The following is a 12181-nucleotide window of genomic DNA, read 5'->3' on the forward strand; positions in this document are numbered from 1 at the left end:
TAACTACACTATACCTGGCTAACTATACTGAAGCCACCTACACCTAACTACACTATACCTGGCTAACTATCCTGAAGGCACCTACACCTAACTACACTATACCTGGCTAACTATCCTGAAGGCACCTACACCTAACTACACTATACCTGGCTAACTATACTGAAGCCACCCACACCTAACTACACTATACCTGGCTAACTATACTGAAGCCACCCACACCTAACTACACTATACCTGGCTAACTATACTGAAGGTCCCTACACCTAACTACACTATACCTGGCTAACTATACTGAAGCCACCTACACCTAACTACACTATACCTGGCTAACTATACTGAAGCCACCTACACCTAACTACACTATACCTGGCTAACTATCCTGAAGCCACCCACACCTAACTACACTATACCTGGCTAACTATACTGAAGCCACCTACACCTAACTACACTATACCTGGCTAACTATACTGAAGCCACCTACACCTAACTACACTATACCTGGCTAACTATCCTGAAGGCACCTACACCTAACTACACTATACCTGGCTAACTATCCTGAAGCCACCCACACCTAACTACACTATACCTGGCTAACTATACTGAAGCCACCCACACCTAACTACACTATACCTGGCTAACTATACTGAAGCCACCCACACCTAACTACACTATACCTGGCTAACTATACTGAAGGCACCCACACCCAACTACACTATACCTGGCTAACTATCCTGAAGGCACCTACACCTAACTACACTATACCTGGCTAACTATACTGAAGCCACCTACACCTAACTACACTATACCTGGCTAACTATCCTGAAGGCACCTACACCTAACTACACTATACCTGGCTAACTATCCTGAAGCCACCCACACCTAACTACACTATACCTGGCTAACTATACTGAAGCCACCCACACCTAACTACACTATACCTGGCTAACTATACTGAAGCCACCTACACCTAACTACACTATACCTGGCTAACTATACTGAAGCCACCTACACCTAACTACACTATACCTGGCTAACTATCCTGAAGGCACCTACACCTAACTACACTATACCTGGCTAACTATACTGAAGCCACCTACACCTAACTACACTATACCTGGCTAACTATACTGAAGCCACCCACACCTAACTACACTATACCTGGCTAACTATACTGAAGCCACCCACACCTAACTACACTATACCTGGCTAACTATACTGAAGGCACCCACACCCAACTACACTATACCTGGCTAACTATCCTGAAGGCACCTACACCTAACTACACTATACCTGGCTAACTATACTGAAGCCACCTACACCTAACTACACTATACCTGGCTAACTATCCTGAAGGCACCTACACCTAACTACACTATACCTGGCTAACTATCCTGAAGGCACCTACACCTAACTACACTATACCTGGCTAACTATACTGAAGCCACCCACACCTAACTACACTATACCTGGCTAACTATACTGAAGGTCCCTACACCTAACTACACTATACCTGGCTAACTATACTGAAGCCACCTACACCTAACTACACTATACCTGGCTAACTATACTGAAGCCACCTACACCTAACTACACTATACCTGGCTAACTATCCTGAAGCCACCCACACCTAACTACACTATACCTGGCTAACTATACTGAAGCCACCTACACCTAACTACACTATACCTGGCTAACTATACTGAAGCCACCTACACCTAACTACACTATACCTGGCTAACTATCCTGAAGGCACCTACACCTAACTACACTATACCTGGCTAACTATCCTGAAGCCACCCACACCTAACTACACTATACCTGGCTAACTATACTGAAGCCACCCACACCTAACTACACTATACCTGGCTAACTATACTGAAGCCACCCACACCTAACTACACTATACCTGGCTAACTATACTGAAGGCACCCACACCCAACTACACTATACCTGGCTAACTATCCTGAAGGCACCTACACCTAACTACACTATACCTGGCTAACTATACTGAAGCCACCTACACCTAACTACACTATACCTGGCTAACTATCCTGAAGGCACCTACACCTAACTACACTATATCTGGCTAACTATCCTGAAGGCACCTACACCTTACTACACTATACCTGGCTAACTATACTGAAGCCACCCACACCTAACTACACTATACCTGGCTAACTATACTGAAGCCACCCACACCTAACTACACTATACCTGGCTAACTATACTGAAGCCACCTACACCTAACTACACTATACCTGGCTAACTATCCTGAAGGCACCTACACCTAACTACACTATACCTGGCTAACTATCCTGAAGCCACCTACACCTAACTACACTATACCTGGCTAACTATACTGAAGCCACCTACACCTAACTACACTATACCTGGCTAACTATACTGAAGGCACCCACACCTAACTACACTATACCTGGCTAACTATACTGAAGCCACCTACACCTAACTACACTATACCTGGCTAACTATACTGAAGGTCCCTACACCTAACTACACTATACCTGGCTAACTATCCTGAAGGCCCCTACACCTAACTACACTATACCTGGCTAACTATACTGAAGCCACCCACACCTAACTACACTATACCTGGCTAACTATCCTGAAGCCACCCACACCTAACTACACTATACCTGGCTAACTATCCTGAAGCCACCCACACCTAACTACACTATACCTGGCTAACAATACTGAAGGCCCCTACACCTAGCTATCTGTACTGAAAGCACCTATACCTAACTATACTATACCTGGCTACCTATACTGAAGGCCCCTATACCTATCTACCTATACTGAAGACACGTATACCTGCTACCTAAATGTTGGTAGATCTCCTGGACTCGGCAAATTTTAAAGTAGCTCGCGAGCCGAAAAATTGTGGGCACCCCTGGTTTAGACCAAGTCTAATAAACCGGTCTAAAACATTCGGTAATTATTAGTTAATGGATGCAACTGATTTACATCAAACCATCAGTAGACTCAAAACCATCTGTAGACTAGTTTAACCCTCTTGGCGGTCTAATTAATTTCGCCAGGAGGGAGCGCAGCAGTTTTTTTTTTCTTCTTTTTTTTTTTTAAATCATGTAGCGAGCCCAGGGCTCACTACATGATAGCCGCTGCTCAGTGGCATCCCCCCGCCCGCTTCGATCGCCGTCGGCGATCTCCGATCAGGAAATCCCGTTCATTGGGAGTCCCGATCCACCCCTCAGCGCTGCCTGGCACTGATTGGCCAGGCAGCGGACAGGGTCTGAGGGGGGGGCCGCGACGGATAGCGGCGATCGAGCGCGGGGCGGCGGCGATCGTTGTGCTGACGCAGCTAGCAAAGTAAGAAAATCGGCCCATCAGGGCCTGAGAAAACCTCCTGCGCGGCTTACCCCGAACTACATTCGGAGTTACCGCCAGGAAGGTTAAACTGCTTAGTGAATTGAGGCCAGTGACTTCCTTGTGCCAACATCAATGTCTTCCTGACCTCTCGCCCTCCAATGCAACCTACTCACCCTCGTAACACTAAAGCCCCATCTACACGATACGATTCTTTGTGCGATTCGATTACGATTCTATTTATTCTAATTCTATTTTATTTCTGAAATCTTGTATTTTTAGTTTGGGTCCACTTTAACCCTCCCTCCCCACTACCGTATCCTCTTACAATAACCCTACTAAACTACTCCTAACCTTAAAGCACACCTATGGAGGCTGACATATTTATTTCCTTTTCAAGATTGCAATTTTCCTGGCTATCCTGCTTATTTTGTGCCTCCAATATTTTTAACCTTAGACCCTGAACAAGCATGCAGATAAGATTTTCTGACTGAACTTTGACTGGATTAGCAGCATGATTGTTTCAGTTGTATGGTTCAGGCACTTCTGATGCCATAGAGATCAGCAGGACTGCCAGGTAACTGGTATTGTTTTAAAGGAAAAAAATATATGGCAGCGTCCATATCGAGGCAGGCAGAGAGGGCGCTGGACATTTGGACGCTGTCATAGGCTGTAATGGGAATTACTGCTAAAACGGCACTCAGTGAGTAATTTGGGAGCCGGCAAAATGCTGTGCCCAAATTAAGGAAACAAAACGGTGCAGTTTGGCTGCCAGCAGTCGCTTGCAGCTGAATTTAATCTTTACCCTGAGTCCATGGCAGCCTGGAAGGGGAATAGTAATTAACGGTGCCGGGACTTTTGCAAGAGCAGGGTGAGACATTTTTCGGCTTCACTCTGCGTCCAAATTTCCAGACCCCTTTTTTGCATGTAAGCCCTCCTTTATTCCTCTCAGTTCAGGTGTACTTTAAATGGAACCAGAACTTAGAGGGACATGGAGGCTGCCATACTTATTTTTTTTAAACCATACCAGTTGCCTGGCCGCCCTGTTGATTTGTTTGGCTGCAGTAGTGTCTGATTCGCACAACTGAAACAAGCATGTGGTTAATCAAGTCAGACTTCAGTCAGAAAATCTGATCTGCATGCTTGTTCAGGCTCTATAAGAGTATTAGAGCAGAGTTTCCCATTGCGTCGATCACAATCTACTGGTAGATCACAAAGGACTGCTGGGTAGATCGCAATTGGATGCTCAAAGTAGTTAAGTGGCCGCAAGTGTTGTTCCAGCCAGTCACCGCAAGAGAGCAAATGTCGGGCAGCCAATGGAAGCGGCAAAAGTGTCTGTGGTCCCTCCCCTCCAGCAATTACCATGGGCTCAGTAGAAGGAGGAGCTGCAGTCATGTTGCAGGAGCGCCAACCCCAAAAAATGCAAATCCCTCCTCCTCGGTTTCTACCTCCTGGACCAGGGTTCTTGGCTGTGCCCCTGGTCTCCTGCATTGCACCATCACTATGTCTGGGGGCAGTTGCTACCATCTACCAGCACATCTATCCAGGACTAGCAAGCAAGCCATGCTGCGAGGTAACCTACTCAGCTTCAGCCCACTGCTTGTTCTGCACTGGCTGGATTGGACACCTTTAGCAAGGAGTTGTCAGTGGGCAAATTGTGACAGCATGCAGTGTAGGTGGCTGTCACACTTTGACAGGAGACTGTGTGCACTACAGCAATTATGTTTGTAGACGGGGGGAGTCTGCCTAGTGCTTTTCTTTCCTTTTTTTTTTTGCGGGGGGGGGGGGGGGGGTCATGGTAGGTCTCTGAAGAATTGGAGATTTTTAAGTAGCTTGCGAGTCTCAAAAGTGTGGACATTGTTTATAAGGAAATAATGTCATCCTCCCTATCCTTCTCACGTTTGGTTCACGTTAAAGTATGCCACATTGGGCTCTATTCACAAACTTCTTATAAATCACTTATTTATCACCTAGTTGATAAAAATAACCTTTTAGCACATTTCTAAGCAAAATAATCACACAAAGTAAGTTGTTCCTGATTAACTTCATTGCAATATTACTTTTCTTACATTAATTACCGTATTTTCCGGAATATAAGACACACTTTTTTTCCCCAAAAAAATGGGGAGAAAAAGTCCCTGCGTCTTCTATTCCAAAGACTGAATCCCTGACTTTCGATCGTCCACCGATACGAACCGCCGACCCGCTGCGATTTCTGGGATTCCCTCTCTTGTCCCCCGCTGGTCTCCTTTGCTCCCTGTTTAAAATTAAATAGCGGCAGCGTAGCTTACTTTCTTAGCGATTTCAGCGCCGGGTGGTCTCCTCTGCTCCCTGTAAAAGATAGAATAGCGGCAGAACGGTTTACCTCAGCCAGCAATTCCAGCGCTGATGATCTGCAGGCATCTCCCGTGTCACATGGCTTCCTCTAGTGAAGGCTTTTGTTGATGAAGCAATCAACAGAGGACTTCACTAGATGAAGCCGTGTGACACGGGAGATGTCTGTAGATCATCAGCGCTGGAATCGCTGGCTGAGGTGAACCGTTCTGCCGCTATTTTACAGGGAGCAGAGGAGACCACCCAGTGCTGAAATCGCTAGGAAAGTAAGCTACTCTGCCGCTATTTACTTTTAAAACGGGAGCAGAAGAGAGATGGGGGGTGGAGGGGGGGGGCGGAAGGGGACCAGGAGGAGACGCAAGGTGAAGCCGTAGGGGCACGGGGACCAGGAGGAGACACGGGGACCAGGAGGAGACACAGGGACCAGGACAAAACAGAGGGGGCAAAGGAGGACACAGGGAGACACACTGGGGACAGAAGGGGGCACACAGGGAGCGCAAAGGACAGAAGGAAACACAGGAGGACACTGGGGGAGAACATCTACAAAGACCCTCCTGGAATATGGACACACCAGGTTTAGTATATTTTTCTTCTCTTGGTTTTGCCCTCTAAACCTAGGTACGTCTTATACTGTATTCTACAAAATACAGTATTATATTTTAGCTTTTTGGGACCTTAAAAAAGTAACCTACAGTAGCAAGAAAAAGGATGTGACCCCTTTGGAATTAGATGGATTTCTGCACAAATTGATCATAAAATATCATCTGATCTTCATCTAAGTCACAACAATAGACAATCACTGTCTGCTTAAACTAATACCACACAAATTATTTAATGTTTCCATGTTTTTATTGAACACACTGTGTAAACATTCACAGTGCAGGTGGAAGAAGTATGTGAACCCTTGGATTTAATAACTGGTTGAACCTCCTTTGGCAGCAATAACTTCAACCAAACGTTTCGTGTAGTTGCAGATCAGATGTGCACAACGGTCAGGAGTAATTTTTGACCTTTCCTCTTTACAGAACTTTCAGTTCAGCAATATTCTTGGGATTTCTGGTGTAAATTGCTTTCTTGAGGGCATGTCACAGCATCTTAATTGTGCTGAGGTCAGGACTCTGACTGGGCCACTCCAGAAAGTGTATTTTCTTCTATTAAAGCCATTTTGTTGTTGGCTTCAATAACCTGTTTTGTGACAGGAAAACACTTCAATGTTTGAACTCCATATTTAGCTGTTTGGTAAGATTCCCCATACCTGCTTCTGTAGTTGTTGATCTGCTTTACCCAGATGCATGTTTGTTTCTTAGGTCTCAGTCACCTCCACAGCTCGACACCCAGAAGCCCCCGTCAATGTTGCTGGCTTCCACTTCCCCTCCAAGGTACTGTGCACAACCAGAGATTGTTTCCTGTTTGTGGTCTCCTCTTGTCATGTATAAACCATCTCATGTTCCTTTTCTTTAGCCAGGAGGTAACAAGGAGGGCTCATCAGAGACCATAGTACCAGAGAAGACAGATGAGAGCGGAGAGTTCAATTCTTTCCACTTCTGGAGAAACCCCCTGCCCAGCATAGAGGAGGACTTGCTGGAGTTGATGGTAGGTGTAACAAATGGTCCAATAAATATCACTGTGTACATCTGTCAACACTCTGTAGTCAGGAGGAGCTCCACACCAGAAAGAAGATGAGTGTGCCTCGACCTTCACCTCTGCGTCCACTGAGGTGCTCAAAGCATTCAAGTAGTAAAGTAGTCGGCACCACTCCAAGCATCAGGAAAAGCTCTTTTATTGCATCACCATTGTGGCTTAACAATGACAAACGTTGTTTCGGGCATAGCCCTTTTTCAAATTGCAACAGCCATATACAAACACACATGTGCAGTGCCTTAAATACCCCACCTCCACTAAAATCACCAATCGGTGACTAACTGGGCGGAGACCAGTGGTGGACCTGATGGGGAACTGCAAAGGCTAATATGCAAATCACAATTAACCATTTACCTGCTGACAAAAAGAGTCAATGTAGAGAGTAACTTACATGTGCAGTGCCTTAAATACCCCACCTCCACTAAAATCACCAATCGGTGACTAACTGGGCGGAGACCAGTGGTGGACCTGATGGGGAACTGCAAAGGCTAATATGCAAATCACAATTAACCATTTACCTGCTGACAAAAAGAGTAAATGTAGAGAGTAAGTTACATGTGCAGTGCCTTAAATACCCCACCTCCACTAAAATCACCAATCGGTGACTAACTGGGCGGAGACCAGTGGTGGACCTGATGGGGAACTGCAAAGGCTAATATGCAAATCACAATTAACCATTTACCTGCTGACAAAAAGAGTAAATGTAGAGAGTAAGTTACTCTCTACATTGACTCTTTTTGTCAGCAGGTAAATGGTTAATTGTGATTTGCATATTAGCCTTTGCAGTTCCCCATCAGGTCCACCACTGGTCTCCGCCCAGTTAGTCACCGATTGGTGATTTTAGTGGAGGTGGGGTATTTAAGGCACTGCACATGTAAGTTACTCTCTACATTGACTCTTTTTGTCAGCAGGTAAATGGTTAATTGTGATTTGCATATTAGCCTTTGCAGTTCCCCATCAGGTCCACCACTGGTCTCCGCCCAGTTAGTCACCGATTGGTGATTTTAGTGGAGGTGGGGTATTTAAGGCACTGCACATGTGTGTTTGTATATGGCTGTTGCAATTTGAAAAAGGGCTATGCCCGAAACAACGTTTGTCATTGTTAAGCCACAATGGTGATGCAATAAAAGAGCTTTTCCTGATGCTTGGAGTGGTGCCGACCTCTTTACTACTTGAATACATCTGTCAACACGTCATTGCTTAACCTATTCTGCACCGATGCAGTTGGAATCTACATCCTGCCGGTGGCTGTGCGGTTCTTACATGACTTACAGCTATTAGCCTCAGCCATGCACTCTCGCTGTTCACCCTGCTGTATATTGACTGCACCCGCTCGCTCTGCTATCTCCGTGATAGCAGAGCTCCCGCATTTGGGTCAGGAGCCAATTAAATTGGCTCCTGACCCCGTGATTACTGTGAGCCAATCACAGGGATGAATAGGGAAGGGGAGGCTCTGGTTCTTAAGGGGCTACAGCCGTCCAGTCCTGAAAAGAATTAAAGGACAACTGAAGTGAGAAGAATATGGTGACTGCCATATTTATTTCCTGTTGAGCAACACCAGTTGCCCGGCTGTACTGCCGATCTATTTGGCTGCCGTAGTGTCTGAATCACACCTGAAACAAGCATGCAGCTAATCTTGTCAGATCTGCTGCATGCTTGTTCAGGGTCTATGGCTAAAGGTATTAGAGGCACAGGATCAGCAGGACAGCCAGGCAACTGTAGTGAGAGCTATATGGAGGCTGCCATATTTACTTCCTTTTACGCAATACCAGTTGCCTGGCTAACCTGCTGATCCTCTGCCTGTAAGACTTTTAGCCATAGCCCCTGAACAAGCATGCAGCAGATCAGGTGTTTCTGACATTATTGTCAGATCTGACAAGATTAGCTGCATGATTGTTTCTGGTGTAATGCCTAATACACACAGTACAATTTTCCGTGCGATAGATGGATCCGATTGATAAAATCCATTATGTCCGATATTGCTCCTGATCGTTTCTGGGCTTGATTTCTCATAGCAGTGAATGGAAAAGGATAAGAAAAACGAATGAAGATAAGAGAATTGAGTGCAGAATCGTGCGGAAAAAAACGATCAGGTCGCAAAATCAAACGCAAAATCTTACCATGTACCCAGCATAATTCAGACACTTCTGCAGCCAAACAGACCAGTAGGGCTGTCAGGCACCTGGTATTGTTTAACAGGAGATAAATATGGCAGCCTCCATATTCCTCTGGCTTTAGTTGTCCTTTAACCTCCCTGGCGGTAAGCCCGAGCTGAGCTCGGGCTATGCCGCGCAGGGGGAGATCTCAGCCCCTGGTGGGGCGATTTTTTTTTATACTGTAAATTGCTGTGCCCGCAGCCAGCACTTTGCTAGCCGCGCGCACAGCTTGATCACCGCCGTTTTGCGGCGATCGGCCGCACGCAGCGGCGAAAGAGGGCCCCCCCGCCAGAGCCCTGCGCTGCCCGGACCAATGAGTTCCGGGCAGCGCTATGGGCTGGACCAGAGGTGTCTGACGTCAGGACGTCCATGACGTCATCCCGATCGTCGCCATAGCGACAGGAGAAGCCAAACAGGGGAATGCGTTATATACGCGTTCCCCTGTTTGCTATAGATGCCGGCGACGATCGCATTAGAGGGACACATGCGCCCTCTAGTGGTGTTTCATGTAGCTACCACTCTGGTAGCTTTACATGAAACAAAAACATTTTTTTTTTAAAAAAAAGGATTTTTGCCAATTTGGCAAAAAAAAATTAACCGCCAGGGAGGTTAAAGGATACCCGAACTGACATGTGACATGATGAGATAGACATGTGTATGTGCAGTGCCTAGCACACAAATAACTATGCTGTGTTCCTTTTTTTTCACAGGAAGTGACTACAGTGTGACCCTCACTGATCAGAAATTCCCCTTTATTACCTCTTTCTTGCTCTCAGAAGCCTGCTAGGAAAATGTTTTATAGCTGGAATGTCTTATCAATGAGCGTCACACTGTAATCACTTCCTGTCTGAGTCAGGACTAAGTCAGCCACTTGCATACCTGATATTTAACTCTTTCAGGCAGATAGAAAAAAAAAAAAGGAACACAGCATAGTTATTTGTGTGCTAGGCACTGTACATACACATGTCTATCTCATCATGTCACATGTCAGTTCGGGTATCCTTTAATCTTTATTAGTCCGCAGAACTCAAACCCACTGAAACCCTTGCCACAGCTGTCTTCTCCAAGATCACCGGCCACAAACCTAGACTTTTCCTTTATGCTGGAGAGGCAGAAGGACCTCTTAGCTGCAGTGACTAAAAACATCTCTACTGAAGCTCCTCCAGATAGTGTTCCTATGCCTCTGCTCTAAAGAACTCGCATTGTCCAGATACATATTCCTAACCAGGTAGTGGGGTCTAGTGATGGTCAAGTAGATGCAAATAACTTCGAGTTTATGCAAATTTTTATGCAGCTTGAAAATGAACCAATCGAATTTTACCTCAGCAGGATTTGATTGGTTCATGTTCAAGCTGCATACATTTGCATTGAATTTGCATCAACTTGAAGTTATTTGCATCTACTTGACCATATTTGACCCACTCCAGCAGACAAACCGTCTAGCCGTTTCTGTGATAGAAAATGGAGACCTTGTAAAAAAAAAAAAAAAAAAAAAAAGCAGATTTCTAGGGAATACCCGTTTTCCAACCATTAAACTACACCTAAATAATAGGTTTACACGATACCAGTTGCTTGGCAGTCCTGATCTCTTTGGCAGCAGTAGTGTCTGAATCACTCACCTGAAACAAGCATGTGACAAATTCAGTCTCGCTTCAGTCAGAGCACCTGATCTGCATGCTTGCTTAACCTCCTGAGCGATAATCCCGAGCTGAGCACGGGGTATATCGCGCAGGAGGATTTCTCAGGCCCTGGTGGGCCGATTTGCATAATTTTTTTTTTTTTGTTACACGCAGCTAGCACTTTGCTAGCTGCGTGTAACTTCCGATCGCCGCCGATCCGCCGCCGCTCGCCGTGCCGTGCAGTTCCCCCCCCCGACCCCTTGCGCAGCCTGGCCAATCAGTGCCAGGCAGCGCTGAGGGGTGGATCTGGACTCCCTCCGACGTCCATGACGTCGGTGGCGTCATCCCGCCCCGTCGCCATGGCGACCGGGGAAGCCCAGCAGGAAATCCCGTTCTGAACGGGATTTCCTGCTTACTCTGATCGCCGAAGGCGATCGGAGTGGGTGGGGGAATGCCGCTGCGCTGCGGCTATCATGTAGCGAGCCCTGGGCTCGCTACATGATTTAAAAAATTAAAAAATTAAAAAAATAGTGCTGCGCCACCTCCTGGGCGATATAATTGTATCGCCCAGAGGGTTAAAGAGACCATAAGACAAGTTGAAAAGTTTTTTTTATATACCAGGCCCATCAGGCTGATCAGTCCCTCGCTGTTGTCTTCCACTGCCTGAATCCTTCGCTAGGCAGTCCGTTTAATTTTGCAAGTCGAGGCGTGCCGCACTTGCTCCCGTCGACGCAGGAGCTTTGCATTGTGTGTTCCCAGCATAAGAAAAACAGAGGCTCAGCAGGACAGCCAGGCAATCTGCTTTAGTTCAGGTGTGCTTTAATTGTCTCTAGAACCACTCGGGTTGATTATCATTTATCTCGCCTTATCTGTTTTCTACCTTATCTGTTCAAAACCGTACAAGCATCCAAAAAGCAAAAAAGCTTGCTGGGAAAAAAAGTTAAAGGACAACTGAAGTGAGAGATATATGGAGGCTGCCATATTCATTTCCTTTTAAAGCAGTATTGTCGCCATAAAAGTCAAATTTCAACAGTAACTGGTCTGAGTGTATTAACCACTTCAGGACCACAGTCTTTTCGCCCCTTAACC

General features: G+C 46.0%; 1 protein-coding gene across 1 annotated transcript in view; it reads left to right on the plus strand.

Moving 5' to 3' along the window:
• NOB1 (NIN1 (RPN12) binding protein 1 homolog) overlaps window positions 1-12181 on the plus strand; it is a 99021-nt gene that overhangs the window by 11322 nt on the left and 75518 nt on the right. Inside the window, exons 4-5 of the mRNA XM_068261157.1 lie at window positions 6984-7055; window positions 7138-7269. Of these exons, the coding sequence (XP_068117258.1) occupies window positions 6984-7055; window positions 7138-7269 (204 nt within the window). The remainder of the gene's footprint in view (window positions 1-6983; window positions 7056-7137; window positions 7270-12181) is intronic.

The sequence above is a fragment of the Hyperolius riggenbachi genome, chromosome 11, assembly GCF_040937935.1.
Source record: "Hyperolius riggenbachi isolate aHypRig1 chromosome 11, aHypRig1.pri, whole genome shotgun sequence".
NCBI lineage: Eukaryota > Metazoa > Chordata > Amphibia > Anura > Hyperoliidae > Hyperolius > Hyperolius riggenbachi.